The sequence below is a fragment of the Parathielavia appendiculata genome (genome assembly GCF_033297405.1).
Source record: "Parathielavia appendiculata strain CBS 731.68 unplaced genomic scaffold N657scaffold_1, whole genome shotgun sequence".
In the NCBI taxonomy this organism is placed as follows: domain Eukaryota; kingdom Fungi; phylum Ascomycota; class Sordariomycetes; order Sordariales; family Chaetomiaceae; genus Parathielavia; species Parathielavia appendiculata.
Window position 1 is genome coordinate 794,275 of NW_026944220.1, and position 20,674 is coordinate 814,948.

The window sequence follows — 20,674 nt, forward strand, 5'->3', positions numbered from 1 at the left end:
CACTTGGCGTCGCCGAGTCGCAAATGGAATTGCATGCGACGGCCAAGCAGAAATGTGATGCGAAACTCAAAATCGACAAGACGCGATCGTAATACGTACTTTTAATAGAGCTGGAGGAGTAAGAGACGTGTTGTGTTAATCTGTTGAGCGCTTTGCTTGATTAGCGATTATCGCGGCAGAATTTTGAGGTTGGAGATGCGGGAGGCGTGTTGGCGGAGCTGACGATGATGCGCTCGCAAAAGGCAAGCTTGTTTGGGTGGGGAGAGCAGCGGGTCAAAGTCCCAAGCTCTGAAGCGGCGACGGCAGCGAGAGCTTGGATTGCGGTGCAAATGGGGAAGATGCACGACCAATGGAAAAGGTGCGACGCCAATAAGCTTGAAGGCAGTACTTGAAAGCAAGCGAAGATTTGCTGAGAAGTCAAGTACTCACTGTGAATGGGTGGTGTGTATGTGGAGGTCAACCGGATAGGAGAGGTTGTGCGCTGTGCCAGTTTGTATGGGAGAAGAGGAGGGAGAGTGAGAGAGTGGGAGGGGGGAACCTTCGCTCGTATTTTACTATGGGCGGCTGATTTGGAGAGGGGCGGGGGTCACTCCTTCCTGCCTCATAACAAAAAGGGCTGCAGCACGGGCTGATTTTTTGCCCTTAAAATTTGGGTGAGGGCGACACACCACTCCAACCCCAATGTCCACCGGAGTCCCACTGCGTGCACCAGCACAGACCAACTTCCAAGTATCGAGTACCCGTGCCGCTTGTACAGTCGGACGGTACGTCGCTGTACCCTGTACCTGGCGTCTCTCAGGTCTGTCTGTGGAGCAACCAGAGTGCACTCTCACTCATTAAACGCGTCTCGGTATCTCCCAAGCTGTTGAAATGAAGAGGCTTTCTCCCTTCTCCAGCTGGAGACTCAAATACCATCCCCTTTATCGCTCCAAGGCGTTATGGGATGTTGCCGGCACGCTGTCAACGCAACTTTGTAGCTGTGTTGCCTCCTGCACCTCAGCCAAGATATTTCTTGTCTTGGAGCCAGCTTCAAGTAAAGTCATTAAAACCGTGAACGCAGTACTGACCGTGTCGTTGACGGTCTCAAAGAGGCCGGGTGACTCAGTTGATATAAGGGTTGGGGTTCCATCTACACTTTCAAGACTGGACGCATTGTTGACCCTAGTATGAACAAAGTTGCCCGGGCTGCAACCTAGGTGCGCTGCCTTTGGATGTCTCGAGTTCTGCTCGTTCTAGTCCTCGGGAGTTCATGGTAAGGTGTTCTCGACTTGCCGGCAGCACAATGAGAAGAGAACTTGGCTCCGCTTTACATTCTAGGATATTTTAGATGCGATGGTCGTGGCCGGGGCGCGTTGACAAGATCAAACAGGTCGGTACTGCATATCTTCTTGCCAGTATGGCCAAGAGCACCAAACGTGCTTGTCCGGCAGGTACCCCATACAAATGGATGGGACCGCTGCACTTCCCCATTCCGTACCTCCCTCCTTGTCCGGCTTGGTTGATCAATGATTCAATCACACCCGACCATGCGCACGAAAATGGCACACGCACCAAAAGCAGCCCCAATCACGGTTCCCCTCTTTGTGTCGGCTCCCTACATTTCTCAGGAGCCGAAAGCAAAAGGACGCTTTGGCTGCCTTCTCGGGCCGCAGGACATTCGCAATAGCCCAGCCGTTTCCTTCGTCATATGCACCAAAAGTCGGCGCTCATTGCACACCGCTGCAAATGTCAGTACCATTCAGGGAGTCAAGACTCGAGAGCTTTCCATTGCCTCCGAGTGGACCTCGAGCGTCTGTTGAGTGACGCAATAATACCTGGGCCAGCTCTCGAGCATGAAACAAACACTGACTTAACTCACCATCTCACCAGATTTGCTTGCCTCTCATTTTCTATTTTGTACGGACTGCTGTTAGTCTGGTGGATCAAGAACCATGTTTCTCAAGCGCTCCTCTCGAACCCAATCGATGCCGCTTCCAGCCACAATTGCGCTCGCAGCACCCTTGACTACCCGCCATCTGTGATGGCTAGACTTCACCTGACCCTCCAAGGTTGCTATGTCTCGACCAAGCCGGCCGCCTCCGACATCCTGCTGGTTTTGACCGCGAGCTCTCCCAGCAAGTAGTAGAGTCTCTGACGCGAGCTTGATATTTTGTTGGCTGGCTCGAAGGCACTCAACCCCAAGTTCTGCCAGACGGCCTCTCGCTGTCTGCAGCTCAGAGCACGATTTGGCTGCCTTGATCGCGACGACATCCCGCTGCTCGATGGTTGGCAACAGATCCCTTTACAGAGCGGATCGTCAGCTCCTGCGTGCCTCGGGGCTGCCACTGGGAGGCAAGATGCTAGGCAGGGAGAGGAGTTCTGTACCGTTCAACGACTGACGCATGAGTAGCATGGTGGACCGCGTTCAGGGTCGGCTGGAGTGACACGGCGCTTTCTACAACACTACTGTGCAAGGCGAGCGTGGCCTTTGCCTCCAGAAGTCGGCTCTGGCCGCCCACCAGATCGTCGCCAGCAAGTTGAGAGGAGCCAGCTAACGAGAAGGGTGAGCATCAGTGATCAGCCCCTCAACAAGATGCCTTGCGGCTTGGGGGTACTGCTAACCTGATGCATGATGGTCGCGCTGCGATCTGAGGAGGGCAAACTCGAGTTGGAGTTGTTGCAGTTGATCGTACAAGGCTAGGACATTGGCCTCTGCTTCTGTTAAAGCCAGAGGGCCCGGCGCAGTTACGGTGTGCGAAACCATCGTGCCAACTCCAGCTGTCGCTTGGCTGAGATTTGGCGATAGAGGTGTAACCATTCTGTTCTCTTGTCCACATCCGTGTCCCGTCACAACCAAACCAATTGTTAATGGTTGCCTGTTGCGATGCAAGAGTTTGAGAGCTCAGCTGGTCGGCGGAGACTGGCCCAGTGTTCAACACAGTACTTGCTCGCCAATCATACAGTCTGGTGCTCGTGGTGTGCCTTGCCTTGTTCCCGTGCTCATCGACAGCGATGCGCAAACAGTTCAGCATACCTTAACTTATACTACATGGCAATTTTAAGACTTGCGGTGATGTTCATCAAAAATCATGCAGTTGTCGACATTCTTACGGTAGTGTTCCATGTTTCCGGGTCAGTAGTGCAACGGTCGCGTCCAACACCAGCTCCAAGAAGCCGCCGACATCCACAGTAGGAATAAGAAGCACAGCAATCGACGGCAGGGGTGCCTCACCTAGGCTTTGGTGCCTTGAACCGATCCTCTCCCAGACAACCAACCAGCTTACTCTGTACACAATACACATTACATCGTTGCCTGTGGTTTCGCCTTGTGCGCCAACCAAAAGGCATCCTGGTGTGGAATCAGAGCTCGGCCTTTGAGGACGTTTGGACCTCCGCGCTCTTTTTTGTCCGACCGGTATATTATACAGGACCGAGAGGTCCGCAGGCCACCTCAACAACCATCCCGCTCATTTGCCCTGAGAGAAGGCGCCGAGCCGACGACACGCGATCGACCACCTCTTCTTCTTTGCGCCTAAAAGCTTCGGTTCTGGGATTTTGGCGCAACTTTTGCCTACCAGGACGCCGCTTGCATTTCCGGAGGCATGCCTGGACATGGCAGCACAGGTGTTGATCGCCCATACGGGCCAGCGCCTGGAAATAGACGCTTCGCAGCTTTCATCGTAGGTACACCTGTGGGCCCCAACCAGGTCGTTCCTGTACTGACCGGTAGCTCTCAGACTCGATGATTTCAAAGCCTCGGTGGCACGCCAGATTTCGGTACCGACTCAGTGTATCATCACCCTGACCCCACAAGGGAAACCGTTGAAAGCGCAGACATTACAAACCGAGGTTGGTGGCATGTGATTGATTTCCAAAGCTGGGAATATGGCAACCTGACAGCAAGCGGCAGAAGGAAATATGTGTCTACGACAGTCGGCTGGCACAGGCGCCCTCGGCCACCGCTCCCCCTCGCTCGGAAATCCCCATTCCGAACCGATACGTCGTCTCGACTCCGCCGAATATGATACAAGACACTAAGTCTGTGGCATCATGGCAAGAGCTATTCAAGACCCGATGGGAGTGGGCACTCCGTGTGGTGAAGGACTGTCGGCAAATGGCAGCAGCAGCCGAGGATCGATACGACGAAATGGATGTCATGCTCCGCTGCCTCGATGCCGCCGTGACCAATCTGGAGTTCGTCATCAAAGGTCTCGAGCCCAAGTACGCGGACCTTCGGAAATGGCTCCCGGAAGCGCAGGCCGATTACAGCGCGCTGACAGGCCGGTGGGAACAGTATCTGTCTCTTGCCCGGAGCATCTCCGTCTCGCCCGCCATGGTACGCTTCATGACGGGTCGTGATGTCGGGGACACAAAGGGACGAGTGCAGCGCCAGGCGACCCTGGAGGATCTGGTGGACCTGGAGACGGCACGCAAGGCGGGCCGTCTGGCGCCGACGTCGCTTCGCAAGTTCAACAGTCGGGTCGCAGACCTTGAAAAAGCCGCTACTCGCCTGTTTCAGGATGCCGAAGACCTGTTCCGCGAGTATGAGAGGACAATTGAACGGTCTGCCATGTCTCACAGCGGCGAACCTCAGCAGCTCGTCCACGACATCGAGGCCTTGGCGAAGAAGATTGACACAGATTACCAGACAGCGCTCGAATATAACAGCTCGTCCCGAGATGCCGTTCTGCAAGCTTCCAAGGTTGCTGCGAATCACACGGAGCGTCTGTTGCCAAGCTTGTGCAACCGGGTTCTGGAAATGGACGACATGCTTCGGTACGCCACGAAGGCGAGAAACTCGCTGGCCGCGGAGTCGCTTGAGTTCATGTGCAGCATTACCGACGTTACGGCATTGAGCCACAGCGTGAGGTCTCAGATTAGCGCCGTTAATCAAGGAGACGAGTTTGCGACCTTCGACTACTTACGACTGATCCAGCAAGTCCCATACATGTACGCGTCTTTCGTGGCAGAGGCCATCAAGCGTCGTGAATGGTTCGACAAGATGAAACAAGACTCCTCCACGCTCGCAAATGAGATGGCCCTTTTTCAAGACGAGGAGGTCAAAAGACGGCGGCGATGGTACAAGTCGATTGGCGACACGTATGGACCAGACTCCGCCGGCTCAGATAGCAATGTTCCTGGCCTGGAAGTCAACCTCCTTGGGGAGGAGGAGCGGTGGCCGACCATGACCAGGAAGGACCTGGAGGACTTCCAAGTGCTTCTGCAGGTCAATAAGGCGGATCCGCAGATCGTCGAAGACGTCAGCAAGCTGGTTTCAGAATTGAGCAACCCTACGAGGCAGCAATCGAAGCGGATGAAGGCGTTCAAAAACGGCAGCGTCCACGAGGCCGCGCTTGGGCGGAGTGGGTTACTGATCCGCGGCGACGACGAGCTTCTTCGATCATTACAAGACGACAAAGTCAAGCTGGAGAGCAAGCTGAAGACGGCCGAGAGCCGTGTGCGCCGGCTTGAGGACTTGCTCCATCGCCAGACCGAGGCGTCGCGACCGAGTTTGGGCAATCTGTTCCAGGCACCGAGCCATCAGTTCTCCGGCCGTGCCGACTCCTCCATCTCAGTCAGATCTCCGCAGGCGCCAGAAGATCGGAAACGATCCGAGGAAGGAATTGACGCCCTCGCACTGCGGGTCCAACAGCTGGAGGCTGAGTTGGCCGCAGAGAAGGAGCGGGCTGCAGCCCTTGAGAAAGGCCTTGACGGGCAGGTCACCCTGCACAACGACATGAAAAGTCAAAGAGACGAAGCCAACTCCACGAAGAAGGATCTCCTGGAAAACCTGGAAGCTCTCAAGCGCGAATTCATGGAGGAACGGAAGTCGCTCGAGAGCGAGATTAAACGCCTGCAGGCACGCTTGGAGGATACCGAGGATGAGATGGAGCACTTCGGGGAGTCCAGGGAGAACGAGAAAGCTTCATACCATGAGGCGATCCAGGCACTCAGAACCGAAGTCGAGCGGTTGACAAAAGAGAAACGCGACGAAACTCTCAAGTTTGAAGGCATGATCAATTTCCTGCGCGAGGAAACACGCTTGCAGCGTGAGGCAATGGAGGCTCAAGAGCACCAACTCCAAACCGCACATGACGAATCCAAGGACCTCGGAAAGAAGCTGGAAGCCCTCAGCGAGACGGCCGACATGCAGCTCAAAGCGCTGCACGAGCTCTGGACCCAGTTGTCATCAGACGAAGCTGTCCCCAGCGACCTCTGTGATCTCGTTGATTGCATCTCGGTGAAAATGAACGACGCCATGGCGAGACTGCAAGGCTTGGAAAGTGACATCTCTCTCCTCCGTCTGGAACTCGATTCAGCGCACAACGCTGCCGGGTCAAGCAAGGCAGAAAAGGTGGCTCTGGAGGAACGCCTTACGGAACAGGAGGCTGAATCAATTCGCCTTCGGGAAGCCGTTGCTGAAGAGAAGGCCAAGGTTCTGGCGCTTGAAGGCGAGTTAGCTGACGGCCGCGAGCAGCTCAGCCAACTACGTGCCAAGATTGCGGACGGCGAAACGGGCTCCGAGTCTATGCGAAAGCGGCTGGAAGAGGAAGAGGAGAAAGTCACGCTGGTCACCGAGGAGCTCGCTTCTCGGCAGTCACGGGTGGGCAGCCTGGAGGAGGAGGTTCGGCTTTTCAAGGACAAGCTTCAGCGATCACAATCCAAATTATCGGACCTCACGGCACTGTTTGATACTCGATCGGCGCACGCAAAAGACCTCACGCAGCGCCTTTACTCGCACAATGAGCGCCTCACGCACCTGCTTGAACGGCTCGGCTTCTCCATTACTCGTCAAGGCGGCAGTATGATAATTCAGAAGATACCCCGGTCTGAGCGGTTGTCACAAAACGCCAACGATTCGGACCCCAGCTCATCGCTCCGTCGGTCGAGCACCCTGAACAGTCGCTCCACCGCCGTCACGAGTACAGATCTCGACCTTCTCAACTGGGTCAACTGCTCTGAAGTGGAGGCCGAATCGGCAAAGTACAATGATTACATTTCGTCGCTTGGATATTATGATATGGATGCCTTCTGCGACGTTGTGTATCGGCGCGTCAAGGACGTCGAACACATGGCCCGCAAACTGCAGCGCGATGCACGGGCATATCGCGACAAGGCGCGCATGCTGCAAAAAGAGGCGCACGAAAAGATCGCGTACAAGAATTTCAAGGAGGGCGACCTCGCCCTCTTCCTCCCAACGAGGAATCAGACGACAGGAGCCTGGGCTGCCTTCAACGTGGGCTTTCCGCATTACTTCCTCCGGGAGCAGGAGGCGCATCGGCTGCGCAGCCGGGAGTGGATTGTTGCTCGGATTTCACGTATTCAGGAACGGGTTGTGGACCTGTCCAAGTCGCTCCACCACCCTCCGGGAACAGCAAAGAGGGGAGCTGGCCCCGACTCCGAGTCGCTCAACGACGACGACAACGACAACCCCTTTGATTTGTCTGACGGTCTTCGTTGGTACCTAATCGACGCGACTGAGGACAAGCCTGGGGCGCCGTCCACGCCGGGACTCGCTAAGAGTACCGTCGCAGCCAATAACGTCGAGGCCATGGCCGAGAGGCACACACATGGGGTAACAGGATCCACGGGAGCAGGGACGGGGAACCGGAGCGGCATTGCGTCGGGGATCGAAGGGGTGAGCAAGACGCTGTCGAAGAGCCTTGAGAGCCGGAGGTCCAGTACGGGCTCTAAGAAAGCCCTCCCGTTTGCAATCGGGGTCTCTCGAGGCCGGGATAGCGCTGTTGCCAGCGAGACCAACTCGCTGCGCGCGGCGCCCGCTGACACACCCGCGACAACAAGCCCAACATGTCAGCACGGAGCAACCCGTGGCATATCTCAACGTGAACCGCTCCAGGCCTCTGCGTATGCTGACGAGCCAACACGGACAAGCGGTGGCAGAGGGAAGTCGAAGGATGTCGGGCCCGTGCTGCCACCGCAGCAGTCGAATTCATCAGAGGTTGGCGACGATATGGACTCTCTTATGGGGCCCTGAACCGCCTGCAGGCGTCTTTCAGTTGCTGACGACGGGTGTGTTGGCAGGCCTATGCGCACACGCTGTTGCGTGAGCAAGATGATGCCGAAACCTCAAGTCCAGCGCAGAAGAGCGTGATATGGGGTTCGCTCTGGAGCTTGGATGTCAACTATGGAGTCGGGCGACAGCAACACTGACACAGCAGACGGGGCCCTTGAGATGGAGGAGGGAGAAATGATGTGTTCGCAGCAGCGAAGACACTTGGGCACGGCTTGTAATGCTCACATAGGCCAGCCGCCGTCGGACGGCTTGCGGTTGATTGAGGTCCTGCGCTCCTGCGTCCTAATTCTGCAGCTGGCAGCGGAATGTGTCATCGTACGACAAGTCGGAAAGCAGCACTTTTAGTGTACAGTTGTACATACATGTTATCCTACAATTGATCCGGCCTCAGCTGAAAAAGCATCCGCAGCACCATACGGCCGAAGGAGGTGACCAAGCTGCGTGTGTTCATGGAGCAGGCTGTGCGTCAGCTTCACCCGCCTTTTCAGCCACGGGAAGAATTTCGACCACTTTGCGGACGGGTTCCAACCCCCTGCCACCGACTGAGATCTCAACTTCCCAACGGCCCAGCGCCTTGACCCTGTCGGTATCCTCAGACAGGCCCCGGAATTTGATGTCTTCTGGCCCCAATACAATGCGGCTGCCGTCAGCGTCACCCGCCAGGAGTCCCTTGATGTACCCCACGATATCGGTGGCTGACACAGAGCCGTAAATAACCAGAGGAGTGTTTTGATCTTGTGCGGAATCTGGGTTTGCGGAAGCGACGAGGGGCGAGATAAATTGAGTCGGCGGGGCAGGAGCTGGCGCCGGGATAGGTTTGCGGTGGAAGGTGAGCGTCTCTGGGATCGAAGTGGTGAGGAGAGTGTGGGCCCTTTCGGGCTGTTGGTCCTCATATTAGTATCCGGGGAGGAAAGGAAGGGATACATGGATTGGGAAAGAGGCCGATGCGGGTAGTCTTACAGTAGTGGTGCGCACGGTGGTGATTGGAACCTCGGGCGCATCGTCGACGTCGGCGGGTTCCAGGGTACCGAATATGATATCCCGCTCGCCAATGTCATCGCGCGTCAAACCGAGCTCGCGGAAACGCGACGCCGTCATGTACTCGGCCTTCTTGTTGGGATACCACTGGTTGCGCATGCGCCCTCGCTCGACTCGGAAGATAGCATCTAGGAGGGGGTGTTCCCGTCAGCCTGCACTCAATTGGCCTGCAGCTAGTGTAGGCCGCGTTCAGAAACAGAATGCCTTACCCTTGCGCCCAAACTTGGGAATGTCCTCGAGCAGGCGGACAACGACGCCCTGGTCCTGTGGCCGAAGCCGGTTTGATTTTGCGCGGGTCTGCACCAGAGAGACGGCGCTGGGACTTGCAGTGCTGTCGGCGAATGGCTGCGCCAATCTCCGCAGGCAGGCCAGGCAGGATGGCGACCTGCTTACCATGGGCGTCGCCATGGTGTGTGGCCGGAATCGGACTGGACACCCCTTTTGAAGGGAGCTGTTGCTTGGTGTTGTTGTTGGTGGTGTTGGTGGTGTTTGACCGGATTGGCTCCAAGGGCCCCAAAAATTCCAGGCTTGGGAACTGCTGCAGCAGCGCTCGGGAAATCATCGGCGCAATCTCTTGGAACTTTCCCAGTTCTATCCGTTCCCTTACGTCAGCTGGACAGCTCTGGAACTCCGTACACACCTGATTCCTCTTTATTTCCAACCTTCCTCGTTTGATTCCCTATGGAAGCTCTTGGGAAACGGCTGCCAGGTACATGGATCACCCGAGGTATAGCCATCATACATTTATACCAATTGTACCGATGTCTTCTTCATGGCTGGCTGCCCGTTTGGACCCTTCCTTATCTGCTTTCGTACTAAAAGATATTTATTCGTGGACACCACCCAAGCGGGCAAGCCATTCCTCGAGGTCTGTCGCCAAACCGTCGACTGTGTCTTGGTTGACGATACCTTCCTGCCACCCCAACACGATGCCGATCTCTCTGCCAGCTACTCCGGATACGCTGATACTAATGGCGGCACCAGTAACGGTAGCTCCCTGGGACATGTGAGAACGCCCAATTTTCCAGCGTCCACTCGTCTCTTCCCTCTCAGCGTGGCCGCCCGGCATCGACCCGATGTTGGACACCTCCCAAGTTTGTTGGCGCGGCTTTCCCACCTTGGAGAGCCAGAACTTCCGCCAGTCGGTAATCCAGCCAAGCACGCCCATAATATCGTTTCTTGGTATGTTGTTGATGTGCTGTTTCATGCTGCCTCGCAAGTCGACCGCTACCCTCCAGATCTGGTCCAGGGAGGGCTCGGCACGCAGCGTTGTGATGGTCGAGGTACCAAAGGTGTGATATTGGCCTGTGACAAAAACACCGAATAGATCTCGGCTTCTGCCACCAAGAAACGAATTGCTGTCGATGAACGGCCGCAGGTCGATGGGCGTCGAGCTGTGAAATGCCACGGCCTCGTCTTCCGGGACATGTCTGGCGAGCGAAGCCAGTGCCAGAGCGTGAAGCAATGGTGTAAGCGTTGTTTGGTGCTCCCTACAAGCAGCGAGAACCCCGGTCACGGTGACGGCTGGGACCGTCACAAGCCGCAGTCTTGTCCGGCACGGCGCGGGCGTGATGACTTTTCCAGCCCAGGGGGCGGCAGGCTGCTGCCTCCGGAGCCAGGCTGGGGCGAGCTCACCCCACAGTGTTTGGAGGAGAAACCCCCAAGATAAGTCGAATTTGACAAGCTCCTCTTGGGGCCGAACGAGCTCGCCAACGCCGGCGCCCTTCACATCCAAAACGCGGCCCATAAGCTGTGCCGGCTGACCCGACGAGTGGTTGAGCTCACCGAGAAGTTTTCTATGGAATAGCGCGGTACTCCGTCCATCGGCCACGGCATGGTGGACCGCAAATACTGCATCGAGCACTATCCGGCCATCCTCAGGCGCGGAGTCTCGGACGATGACGGTCAGCTTCCACGGCGGCCGGTGCTCTATCTCGGGCCAGGGCCGATCGTGCTGGTTTTCAAGAATTCTGAGCAGGACGGAGTCCTGGGTGCCGGATTCCGTGCCCTCCTCTTCGACGTACTCGACATGGTGCTCGAGATCAATAGAAGGACACTGGACGAACGCGGCCTTGTTGGTATCCTCACCAACAATGCCTACGCTTAGGAAGGGGATGGCGAGGACAACATTGGCGACGGCGGTGTCCATTACGTCTGGGATGGCTCGACCTCCCAGACTTGGCAACAAGACGGAATAGCGGCAAGTGTTTGCCACGCATTTGTAGAAACCCGCCGCGTGTCTTGATGCCGAGTACATCTCGCTAGTCTCGCCATTATTAGCATCAGAGCCGAACGGTTCCGGATAAGTTCAACAACATGGCCAGGAAAAGCTAGGCTAAGACACAGTCACGCACCTGGGCCCAAGAGGGCGGATCAGCTCCTCCGATGCGTCCATCACGGCGGTCATGGCTGTGTCGGTTCGATGCCTTGGTGATTGAACCAAGGATGGGATCGTCCAGCAGTGAGGAAGCAACAGATACTTCTCTCTTCACTGGAATGGCCTCTGTATTTGATTCCGACAATTCTTACGTGAGATGTAAGTTCAACAAATACCGATACCGCCGGCAGCTTACGGAGGTTTCTTAAAGGATGCTGCCGGTTCAGGAAATGAAACCTCTCGTCTAGGCTTGTCCGAGATTTGGGTTCGCTGTGCGGTACCTCAGGGATACCTACCTATGTCGTCCGTCTCGAATCCTTCGTTCTGCTTCAGCTACCGTACATATCTCGGGGTGTTTCCAGGTCAGGCAACGGGCGGTGTGTCAAGAGACAATGATAGTGCGACGTTGAATATGTGGAGTACAATACGGTATAATACAATACAAAGGCTTCGGTATTGTAACATGATGGATGAGTCAGGTCCAGATAGGTATCGAGCCTTTTGGCAATGAGGCTTCTTTCGAGCTTGTGCTCGGATTGGTTGAAGACCCCCCACTGTGCCGCCAAACCCGCGACGACCCGGCAGATGCGACACTCACCGCGCTTACCTCCGATTTACAAGTTGAGCTTCAACAGCGGACTTTTCGCAGCATGAACCGCGTGGCGCCCACTTCAATACTTACTGAACTTGCCATCGACCTGCACCGATGTGCTTCAGCATGACAGCGCACTGCTGTACGTGTCCCCTTTCTCGCGACCAGTCCAGACCGCTGCGGCCTTGCAATACAACGCGCCGAGCTTCTCTTGATACCATTTGCGACGACGACGATTTCAGTCGACGCGACGACAGCGACAACCCAAGATGGAGCGCAACAGGCTTGACAAGACCGGCTTCAAACTAAATCCAGGAACTGCGGGCTCGAATCCCCGCGTCACCTCGCCGCTTGTCATCAACAGCGCATCCCAGAGGAGGAGCTTGTTCTCGCGCCCAAGCACGAAGGAGGAAGCTGCTCGCCCTTCCAGCTCGGCCTCAGCCTCCGACGGTAATGCCGCCTCGCCAAACAACACACGAATTCCTCGGCCTACTCAGCGACGGACATTTACCATTTCAGATGCCTATCGATTAGCCGAGGAAGAAGAGGCGGTTGTTCAGGGATCACCCAGCCCGGCACCACGGTTATGGCGTGCCCGACCTGAGTCCACCGAGAAGCGAACCACAACAACTGGAAGCCCGGGCGCATCGGACCTACCACAACGTGGCCGGCCCAATGGCAAGCTCTCGGGCGGCGTCAAGGGAGGCGACAGCCAGGACGATCGCGATGTCCCGCCACAACAAGCCGACCTCTCGGACAGCACATTCGACGAGAAGCTGCATCAATATGCACATGATCAAGCAGGCTCACATGAAACTGGACGTCGCAGCAACGGCTTGTTTTCTCGATCCAGACTCGGAACAGCCTCTTCTCCGCGTACTTACAAGACCACGACAGATAGCCCATCAGTCCTGCGCCGTTTGTCCGAGAGGCGGCGGGAGTCTGGTGCTTCTTCGGTTCGGGGATCAGCAGATTGGGTAGGATCCAATCAAGGCGTCGACAGCAAGCATTTGCAACCTAGCAACACTCCACGCGCCGCCCGTGATACCGTTTTTCAGGATTCACAGACCCCGAATAGGAGCTTTGCCTGGCAGGCTGATGCTGATTTCACGGCTGGTGACGTGCAATTCTCGAACAGTCCGCCCGTGGCTGTCGGTCGCAGCAACAGAAAAATCGACGAAATACGGGCCCTGGAAGCCGAGATTGAGCGACGCATTCCCCAGACTTTGGGCCACGAGGCAGACCAGGTTGAGAAGATTGAGCCGCTCGAGATCGAAGTTGCCCTCAAAGCTGCCGACGAACCTCTGGGCTTTGATGAAGCCAGAGCAGCCGACGAGGATGAAGTTCCCAACCGCCGGCCAGTCAGTCGAGCAAGCATGAGGATTGATGAGCTTACGGCCCGTGAGATCGAGAGTCTATCTAGGAGGACGCTCGCCACGGCTGGGCTAGATGAATTTTGGGACAGACATCTCGAGACATCGCGTTCACCGTCCCCAGATAATGCGCGGAGGTCCACCAAGGAACCCTTACGAGCTTTCTCTCCGCTCCGCGGCCGGTTGCGGAGACAAGTTGGGGAACTCCCTGCGGTTACAGCGCCAGCCGAACAAGACCAGGCGTGTCAGCGCATACTTGATCTTGGCACCCTCAACCACGATCATTCCCCGGCCAATACAGGAGATGCAAGCCACACCCGCGGAATGAGCCGAGGGGAAAAGACTCGCCGCGACGGTTCACCGAATAGAAACAACTCGCGTGATATTTCGCGCCGACTGGCCGCCGCTAGGAGCAGCAGCCCAACGCGAGAAGCGCAGATGGCTACAGATAGCCAAGCCCCTACGATTGGGGACCGAGAGCTATTGGACCGTCCGCGACAGAGAAGATCAATTGGTGGCGCTAAGAGCATCTTCAAACCATCTGTCGGGTTTGCGGGTCTTTCCAGAAGTTCATCGGTTGAATCAAGGCTTCCAAAACGAGCAAGCTTTGTGCAGTCGGATTCCGATCCTACCGAGCGCATAGAGCAAGAAATGAAGCTTTTTGCTCCCCAAGACAACCAGTCAGAAAGGGGTTCCCTGGGGGCCCCATCGCCGGAGCCCGAACAGGAGCAACCCCACGAAACCCCAAAGCCCACCAAGCTCGATCCTCTGACACAGCCCACTCCTAGAATCACAGGGGCGTTTGTAGAGACGCCAGCAACGGTCAGAGTGGAAAAGTTAGAAGAACTCGCAACAGTCCAGGCCGCCGAGAAGGACACCGAGCCTGTGAAGAATGGTGCCAGACGTCTGAGCACCACTGGCGGCGAGCACTCCAAATCTCTGCTTGCACAAGACGGAAAGGAAAATATCGCAGCGCGCCAGCCGAAACGTACACGGTCATCGACGGGTGACAGATCCCTCGGGCGCCCAACATCGCTCTCTGCTCGCCGGCGCGCCAGGTCATTATCCCGGAGTCGCGCGCCCTTGATCAACACGGTCAAGCCGCCGACCGTCAAGGACGATTTGCTAGAAATCCAGCGAGTCAACCAAATTGACGACTCTACTCTGGACGACATCGCCGGCTTGCTCAACGCTCCGGCGCCCCCGAGCGCTGCTAGCTTGGGCATCCGAAGACCAAAATCCGAAACCAGCGAAAATGCCACACTTGACAGGGAGAAGGAGCTCGAGGCGTACGACCGGATGAGCCGATCCCTGGAGACCGGGCTCCTCGGCATTCGAAGCGCAAAGCAAGGGATTGAGCGGTTAGAAAAAGAGGTCGCCGACGCGGATATCAAAAAGGAACATCCCCCACGCACGGCTCACAGCGAAGGTATCAAGAAAGAGAGAGGCGGAGCCAAGGGAGAGTTTCCGTCGTGTCCCGTTTGCCAAGGCTCCGAGCGGACAGCGGATTCCGCCGTGACCTATGTCCACCTGCCCCTGCCTCGCCTGTGGCATCGCCGGCCAAAGCTTCGCTTGACCCTTCTCGGACTTGTCATGTTCCTGCTTTCTCTCTGGTATCTCGCAGAGTCATGCATGTGCTTCTGGTTCTGTAAGCCCGAATACTGCTACCCGGGGATGCCTTGCGACTGGTCCTCCGACGACCCAGTCTGGGGCTACGCCATCCCGGTGAAGCTGGACCAGTGGATCACCGGCGGCCAGGGCAGGAATCTGGCACATCGCCTCCGGCCCGAGGTGGAGGATTGGCTGGCAGACATGCGAGATGCCGCCACGGGGACGGATATCGCCAGCGTTGACACGTCTCGATACACGTGGCAGCAGAGGCGGCAACATCGAAGGCGGCTGGCCAAGAAGGGCGTGATCAAGCCCTTTATTGAGAGCCCCGAGGATAGGGCCGTGTTGAGCGGCTGGAGGTCTGTCAGGGAGGCCAAAGAGAAGATCCAGTCAGCGCAGGAGATGGGGTATGAAGTGGAGGAAGAGGAGAGCATTGCCGGCGACGAGAGGCTGTAGCGGCTAGGTTGGCGCATTGTTTGTCGCTACCATGATGTCTGTTCGACAGAGGATAGGTACCCTGCTTAGATTTCCTCACCTGGCTTGTGAGCCGTGGTGCAGTTTGGCTTGACATGGCGGAACCAAGGGAAAGCAAGGCGTTCCTTGGCTGGATTTGCTCTATTTCGATTTTCTGAGCATGTTTATGCTGAACAGCACGCCTTCCACGACTGTACTTGGGGGGCGAGAAGGCCCGAGCTGTTGTTATTCCAAGATACAACAGTTACTAATCTTAGTAACCCGAGATCTGCGGATACAACAACTTCGGTCTTCGGTGACCTGATCTGCACACATATTATGGTTTTTACTTCGTTGTGAACAAGCAATGGCTGCCATCATCAAGTAGAGGTGGACTCTGGAGCGTTGATTCTCTTCGCTGTGCGTGTCTTAGATTACACTATCCCCTCGATACCAGCTTCCACCTTCAGACTGGATTCTTTCAGCAATATGGCTTCCTTGGCCTTCTGCTGTTGCCTGGTCCATGCAATGTCGCCCACCCGGTCCAAATTCCCCTGGACAAAGCTGCATACAGCTTCTGTATTGTAGAAACCATCCCTATCTTTTAGGCCTGGAGGGACAGTCCCGAAAGACGAGTCGTCCTCCATGACTATCTTCCGCATGGCTGAAATTAGACAGGCCCTCCGCTGGGACTCGATGTCGATGGGGACCTGCTCCTTAATCACGGACTTGATATGCTCCCTATTCTTTTTCAGCTGCCACTCCCTGAGCCGCTGCTTGTACTCGAGCTCGACGAAGAAGCGAGCAAAGGCTTCATCTCGAACCATGCATCGCACCTCCTCGACAGATGTTCCGGGTCCCTTGCGAACGAATATCCCCTGCGCGCGGAGTCCGGGGATGAATTCATCGATCCAACGTCGGTACACAGGGCGGCCCTTCATACGCCGTCGATCATTCGACCTGAGCTTTTTCCGTCCTTCCTCCCCACCAATGACACCGGCTTCGGCCGCGTCGGCGTCTGCGTCGTCGTCAGGTGTTGCTCGGACATAGAACAGCCGGCAAGTCGTCGCGTAGTCGAAGAGGGCATCCACGGACTCGAACGGCTCAGCCCAGAAGCCTTCCACCTTCATCCCTAGAAAGTGCAGGATCTCGACGGGTTCGCGGCTGAGGCACACCTTCGCCTTCTTGCGGTCGAACTGTTCGATCTCCGGTATGCGCAGCCAGAGTGCTTCCTCGTCGAGTGTGAGGCCAAAGGGCCGAATGGTGCTACCGAGGAGATTCCAGATGTCGCCGTGGGCATGCTTGAAAAGAATCTATGTGGCCTGTTAGTGTTGATCTATCACCCAATCCCGTGCCTCGCTCCCGGTGGGACACTTACCCAGCAGAGCTGGTCCACATCCGGGCAGATGCGGACATCGACTTGTATGTACTTGTCCCTTGGCTCCTCGTGGTTAGTGGCAGAGTCCTCCATCATGGATGCCTCATCATGCATGGCGAAAACGGGGTTCATGTTCGAAGGCCAAGGTATCGCCAAGTTAGCCGACGACCCGGTCGGGTGGATGATGGCATCCTTGGCATGGAGGACGCGTTGGACAGCGCCCATCAACTCATGCGGAGGACTCTGAACTGGGTGGTCCATGGCCTTTGGGAATACCACGCGCCTCTCGAGAGCGACGAGGATATCGATGTCTCCATGGTCTTTCTTCTCGGGGCCTTCAATCGGTGTCGCCACACAGACGAAGAGCTCCCGCAGCGCAGCATGACATGCAGGGACAACGTGCTGGTATACCGAACGTGACATTCGAGGAGTGTATGGGGGATCGGGAAGCGAAGAAAAAGCCGAGCCGCCCATGGTGAGGATGAAGAGCGAAGAGGGGCGTTAGCGGCCAGTGGTTATGGCGGATTGCCCGCGGGATGAGAGACCTGGGGCTGCCTGTTGGGGCAGCGGGCGAGGCGAAACAAAAACGGAGTGGAGGCGCAGAACAGGTTTGTGTGGAAGAAATACGAAATACTCATCTCTATAACTGGTTCGGCGCGAGGCTGTGTTGTTGGCCTCAAGGCTTGCACGCTTGAGACGAGAGGACGCACCTGCCGTTCGATGCAGAAACCCACACGCAGACCTCAAGAAGGCATGGAGAGAAAATTTATACTTTCATATTCAGTTCATGATAATTACCAAAGTTTGTTCTGATACTTGGAGTCGCTGTCCCCCACTCACCCTCGCCTTCATCCGTCACAGCAACCATACAGGACGTTTAATCAGTGCCTGGTTTGAGGTTGGGGAAGGTTGACAGCTCCAGGGACCGGGCCTTGGCGTGTGCCATGTTTGACCAGATTATGATTGGCCAGTGAGCGGCTAAAAGTGGGACCAGTTACCAAGCGGGAGCACTCAATGTTGCTGCGGCTCCCATCAACAGTCAAGACACCTGTGTGGAAACACCACAGATCCTCGAAGTTGCAGACCGCACCACGCAGCTCAAATATCACGACTATCAGTTCAATAATGGAGAACGGCGCTGCCACGCATGGTGAAGGCAAGGATCCTTCGGGATTCCTTAGCGAGATCATCGGGAACCCTGTTACCGTCAAGCTTAACTCGGGTGTTGTCTACAAGGGCAAGTTGTCTCACTCACACCCACTCGCAAACAGCTTTGGGAAGGCCAAATATGATTGTCTGCTGACTATGCATTGCTCAACTATACAGGGGAGCTTCAGTCGGTGGACGGATATATGAACATTGCGCTGGAAAAGGCCGAAGAGTATGTCAACGGCGTGAAGCGGCGGAGTTACGGTGACGCATTCGTCCGAGGCAACAACGGTCAGTGGCCGTCTCCTACGTCTTTATCATGTCTTCCATGGGCCGTGGGCTAACTGTCAATCATCAGTCATGTACATCTCTGCCGAATGATCGAGGGCACCACAGTGCTCACGCATGAGCCTGAATTTGGCCTTGAGCATATGGCAGGTATTGGAGCCTCGAGCTGACTTCTTTTGTCATCTCAGTTCACAGCGACGGCATGGGCTCGGCACGACATCACGAAGTCAGGATATACCACCCAATGGCGTCGGCAAACTCCTGGGATCTTGCGGGACGGGTATCTAGAAACCCGGTCTCGGTGGGCTTCACCCGTGGACATCAGTCATGGCAAGCAAACACAAATACATCTAGTTTCACATGCAGGATGGCACGGAAAAGGTTTGAAAACGAGTGCCTCTTTATTGTTGATTGGTTGATCGATCAATATGCGACTCCAATGCAGCATAGACCGCCATACAACCCAATACTCGCTGATTCTAGAATCCTCTCCCTAACTGAAACGCCAAAGCAATGCAGTAAAATCCGCGCCCAAGTGAACATGCTACCAGACCACCGAAAAGTTAATCAGACGCCAACATATGTCTCAGACCTTTGCCCCGATCCGAACTCATCGCGATGTTGCCATGGCGGTCGAAGAAAACAACAACGAGAGGAAGCAGCAAGGCAATCTTTAGTTGATGGCAATGCGGCGCGCCTCGTGCTTCTTGGCCTTGGGAACGATGAGGCTCAGGATGCCATTGTTGAGACTGGCCGAGACAGCGTCCTGGTCGATGCGGCTGGGGAAGTTGAACGTGCGGGCGAACTCGCCAACGGAGCGCTCCTGGACCCAGTACTTCTCAAATGGCGCCTTGTTGGCCTTCCCTCCGGCGCCGTTGTTGTTGGACTGCTCTGCGTCGTCGTTGTTGTTGTTGGACTCGTTGGCGTGCTTCTCGCCCTTTTCCGTGATGACCCCAGCCGGCTGGTTGCTGTTCTCGACGAAGGCTGCCGGAAAGGTACCGGAGCTGTAGGATCGCTCAGTGCGGCCGCGGATCACCAGGGTTTGAGGGTCGGTGAACTCGATGTTGATCTTGTCACGCTCGATGCCGGGCAGCTCGCCGTGGAGCTCGTAGGCCGTCTCCGTCTCCTTGATATCGAACCTGGGGTGGAAGACGCTGACCTGTTGGCGACCGCGATTGCGAGAGCGCCCATTGCTGTTGCCACGGGACTCACGCGTGTAGTTGTCGAACTCGTCCAAGAGCCGGAAGAGCGGGGTGAAGCTCGGGTCCGGGTCGTAGAAGTTGCCCCAGAGAGACATGTTGTTGGTGATGTGTGGTGAGAGTTGCTTTTGAGAGAGTTGATGAGAGAGTTGCAAGCGCAGGATGGTATTGTGAGCTGTGTGAAATCTGTCTTGTTGATTTGATGACTAGAGGAAAGGATGAGGGCTCAAGCCGGGTCTCTCTGGGGATTATATACGCATGAGGTCCGACAGCAGCACCTTCCACACACTTCATCATGAAACATCACCAGCTGGAGTGAGATTGAGCTTCTCAGATGATTCTCGAATTCCGTGGCATGGTCATGGAACATCGTAAATGAAGGCGTGAAGTGAGACAGAGCAAGAGCGATTGGGAGGCTTCGGCTTGGCTGCTGTGGCCATCAGCAAAACGAAGCCCTTGGAGCTTTCCAGACCGATCGACGTGGACATTCCAATTGTGACAACCAAAAGGCAAAGCGTTGCACATGGTTCTAATCGACCGGACACGACAGCTGAGGCTGAGAGGTGTTGTTGCGCTGATCGCATTGCCCAGGAGCCGCCAGTGGCTTCTAGAAGTGAGGGGCCGTCGGCAGTGGAGCGCAGATCACCTCCTGCGCCATGAATCTTTGAAAAGCTCCACTCATAAGCATGACGTCATCCTCCTGGACTTATTGCATATAACGTTAACGTTATGTGAACCAAAGAACTACTGTTATTGTCAGTACTGCTTAGCATTGATACTGTCAAACTATCAGGAACAACTTGTTTGGAGCCAAGGTCCCCGTCAACAAACAGCGGGCTCATCATGTTCATCCTCAACCCCAGATGTACCGGCGCAAGGTATGGTGCTGCAGCCTGGAGACATCAACCGTTTGCGGACTGTGTCACACAGCGAGGTGAACTTCTTGATGCTGCTCATTTACCTGTAGGTTGGGTCCACGAACCCTAGGCCCTGACTTCCCCATTGCCGTGGCTCCTTTGATGCGAAGCAAGTCTCAGTAGAGTGTAGTAGGTCCAAGTCAGGGAAGGAGCTCGTATGCAGCATGGTCGCAAGTACCGCTCCACTTGCTCTGTTAGTGCAGCCTAAAATCATATATGTAAAAAACATCCTTTCGACCATCGCTTTGTAACAGATTGCGCAGTCGAGGTACCTTAGTTGGATGG

The 20,674-nt window shown here is 55.9% G+C and overlaps 8 protein-coding genes across 8 annotated transcripts; 3 read left to right on the top strand and 5 right to left on the bottom strand.

Annotated features, from left to right (window-relative positions):
• Positions 1-1,909: 1,909 nt before the first annotated feature.
• N657DRAFT_652012 (uncharacterized protein) lies at positions 1,910-2,743 on the bottom strand (the record flags this gene model as incomplete). The annotated part of the gene is made up of 3 exons (XM_062794252.1): positions 1,910-2,279; positions 2,365-2,530; positions 2,602-2,743. 3 exons carry the CDS (start codon positions 2,741-2,743, stop codon positions 1,910-1,912), a joined length of 678 nt encoding a protein of 225 aa, XP_062652062.1.
• Positions 2,744-3,591: 848 nt separating this feature from the next.
• Positions 3,592-8,151, top strand: N657DRAFT_676097 (uncharacterized protein; the record flags this gene model as incomplete). The annotated part of the gene is made up of 4 exons (XM_062795870.1): positions 3,592-3,659; positions 3,717-3,828; positions 3,890-7,939; positions 8,023-8,151. The coding sequence occupies 4 exons, from the start codon at positions 3,592-3,594 to the stop codon at positions 8,149-8,151; spliced, it is 4,359 nt and encodes a 1,452-aa protein (XP_062652063.1).
• Positions 8,152-8,238: 87 nt separating this feature from the next.
• Positions 8,239-11,805, bottom strand: N657DRAFT_607509 (uncharacterized protein). The gene is made up of 5 exons (XM_062790247.1): positions 11,407-11,805; positions 10,014-11,229; positions 9,262-9,397; positions 8,975-9,180; positions 8,239-8,893 (listed from the first exon to the last, which is right to left on the bottom strand). Exons 1-5 carry the CDS (start codon positions 11,457-11,459, stop codon positions 8,462-8,464), a joined length of 2,043 nt encoding a protein of 680 aa, XP_062652064.1. The 5' UTR covers positions 11,460-11,805; the 3' UTR covers positions 8,239-8,461.
• Positions 11,806-12,290: 485 nt separating this feature from the next.
• N657DRAFT_563099 (uncharacterized protein) lies at positions 12,291-15,461 on the top strand (the record flags this gene model as incomplete). Its single annotated transcript, XM_062788185.1, has 2 exons — positions 12,291-12,859; positions 13,043-15,461. 2 exons carry the CDS (start codon positions 12,291-12,293, stop codon positions 15,459-15,461), a joined length of 2,988 nt encoding a protein of 995 aa, XP_062652065.1.
• Positions 15,462-15,839: 378 nt separating this feature from the next.
• Positions 15,840-17,674, bottom strand: N657DRAFT_660018 (uncharacterized protein). The gene is made up of 2 exons (XM_062795029.1): positions 16,837-17,674; positions 15,840-16,771 (listed from the first exon to the last, which is right to left on the bottom strand). Exons 1-2 carry the CDS (start codon positions 17,308-17,310, stop codon positions 15,893-15,895), a joined length of 1,353 nt encoding a protein of 450 aa, XP_062652066.1. The 5' UTR covers positions 17,311-17,674; the 3' UTR covers positions 15,840-15,892.
• Positions 17,578-18,773, top strand: N657DRAFT_638746 (U6 snRNA-associated Sm-like protein LSm6). Its single transcript, XM_062791652.1, has 3 exons — positions 17,578-18,073; positions 18,163-18,276; positions 18,344-18,773. The coding sequence occupies exons 1-3, from the start codon at positions 17,962-17,964 to the stop codon at positions 18,364-18,366; spliced, it is 249 nt and encodes an 82-aa protein (XP_062652067.1). The 5' UTR covers positions 17,578-17,961; the 3' UTR covers positions 18,367-18,773.
• A 173-nt stretch (positions 18,774-18,946) lies between these two features.
• Positions 18,947-19,570, bottom strand: N657DRAFT_562388 (heat shock protein 30; the record flags this gene model as incomplete). Its single annotated transcript, XM_062788140.1, has 1 exon — positions 18,947-19,570. The coding sequence occupies one exon, from the start codon at positions 19,568-19,570 to the stop codon at positions 18,947-18,949; it is 624 nt and encodes a 207-aa protein (XP_062652068.1).
• A 92-nt stretch (positions 19,571-19,662) lies between these two features.
• N657DRAFT_13114 (uncharacterized protein) lies at positions 19,663-20,100 on the bottom strand. The gene has a single exon (XM_062785867.1). It carries the CDS (start codon positions 20,054-20,056, stop codon positions 19,832-19,834), a length of 225 nt encoding a protein of 74 aa, XP_062652069.1. The 5' UTR covers positions 20,057-20,100; the 3' UTR covers positions 19,663-19,831.
• Positions 20,101-20,674: the final 574 nt, after the last annotated feature.

Excerpts from the sequence above, each read along its gene's own strand:
- N657DRAFT_607509 (XM_062790247.1), bottom strand. The coding sequence starts at position 11,459 with ATGACCGCCGTGATGGACGCATCGGAGGAGCTGATCCGCCCTCTTGGG. Across the intron at positions 9,181-9,261 it reads TCCCAAGTTTGGGCGCAAGG|ATGCTATCTTCCGAGTCGAG; the intron begins GTAAGGCATTCT and ends ACCCCCTCCTAG. Across the intron at positions 8,894-8,974 it reads CCACCGTGCGCACCACTACT|CCCGAAAGGGCCCACACTCT; the intron begins GTAAGACTACCC and ends GAGGACCAACAG.
- N657DRAFT_660018 (XM_062795029.1), bottom strand. The coding sequence starts at position 17,310 with ATGGGCGGCTCGGCTTTTTCTTCGCTTCCCGATCCCCCATACACTCCT. Across the intron at positions 16,772-16,836 it reads ATGTGGACCAGCTCTGCTGG|ATTCTTTTCAAGCATGCCCA; the intron begins GTAAGTGTCCCA and ends CAGGCCACATAG.
- N657DRAFT_13114 (XM_062785867.1), bottom strand. The coding sequence starts at position 20,056 with ATGCGATCAGCGCAACAACACCTCTCAGCCTCAGCTGTCGTGTCCGGT.
- N657DRAFT_638746 (XM_062791652.1), top strand. The coding sequence starts at position 17,962 with ATGGAGAACGGCGCTGCCACGCATGGTGAAGGCAAGGATCCTTCGGGA. Across the intron at positions 18,074-18,162 it reads CTCGGGTGTTGTCTACAAGG|GGGAGCTTCAGTCGGTGGAC; the intron begins GCAAGTTGTCTC and ends TCAACTATACAG. Across the intron at positions 18,277-18,343 it reads ATTCGTCCGAGGCAACAACG|TCATGTACATCTCTGCCGAA; the intron begins GTCAGTGGCCGT and ends GTCAATCATCAG.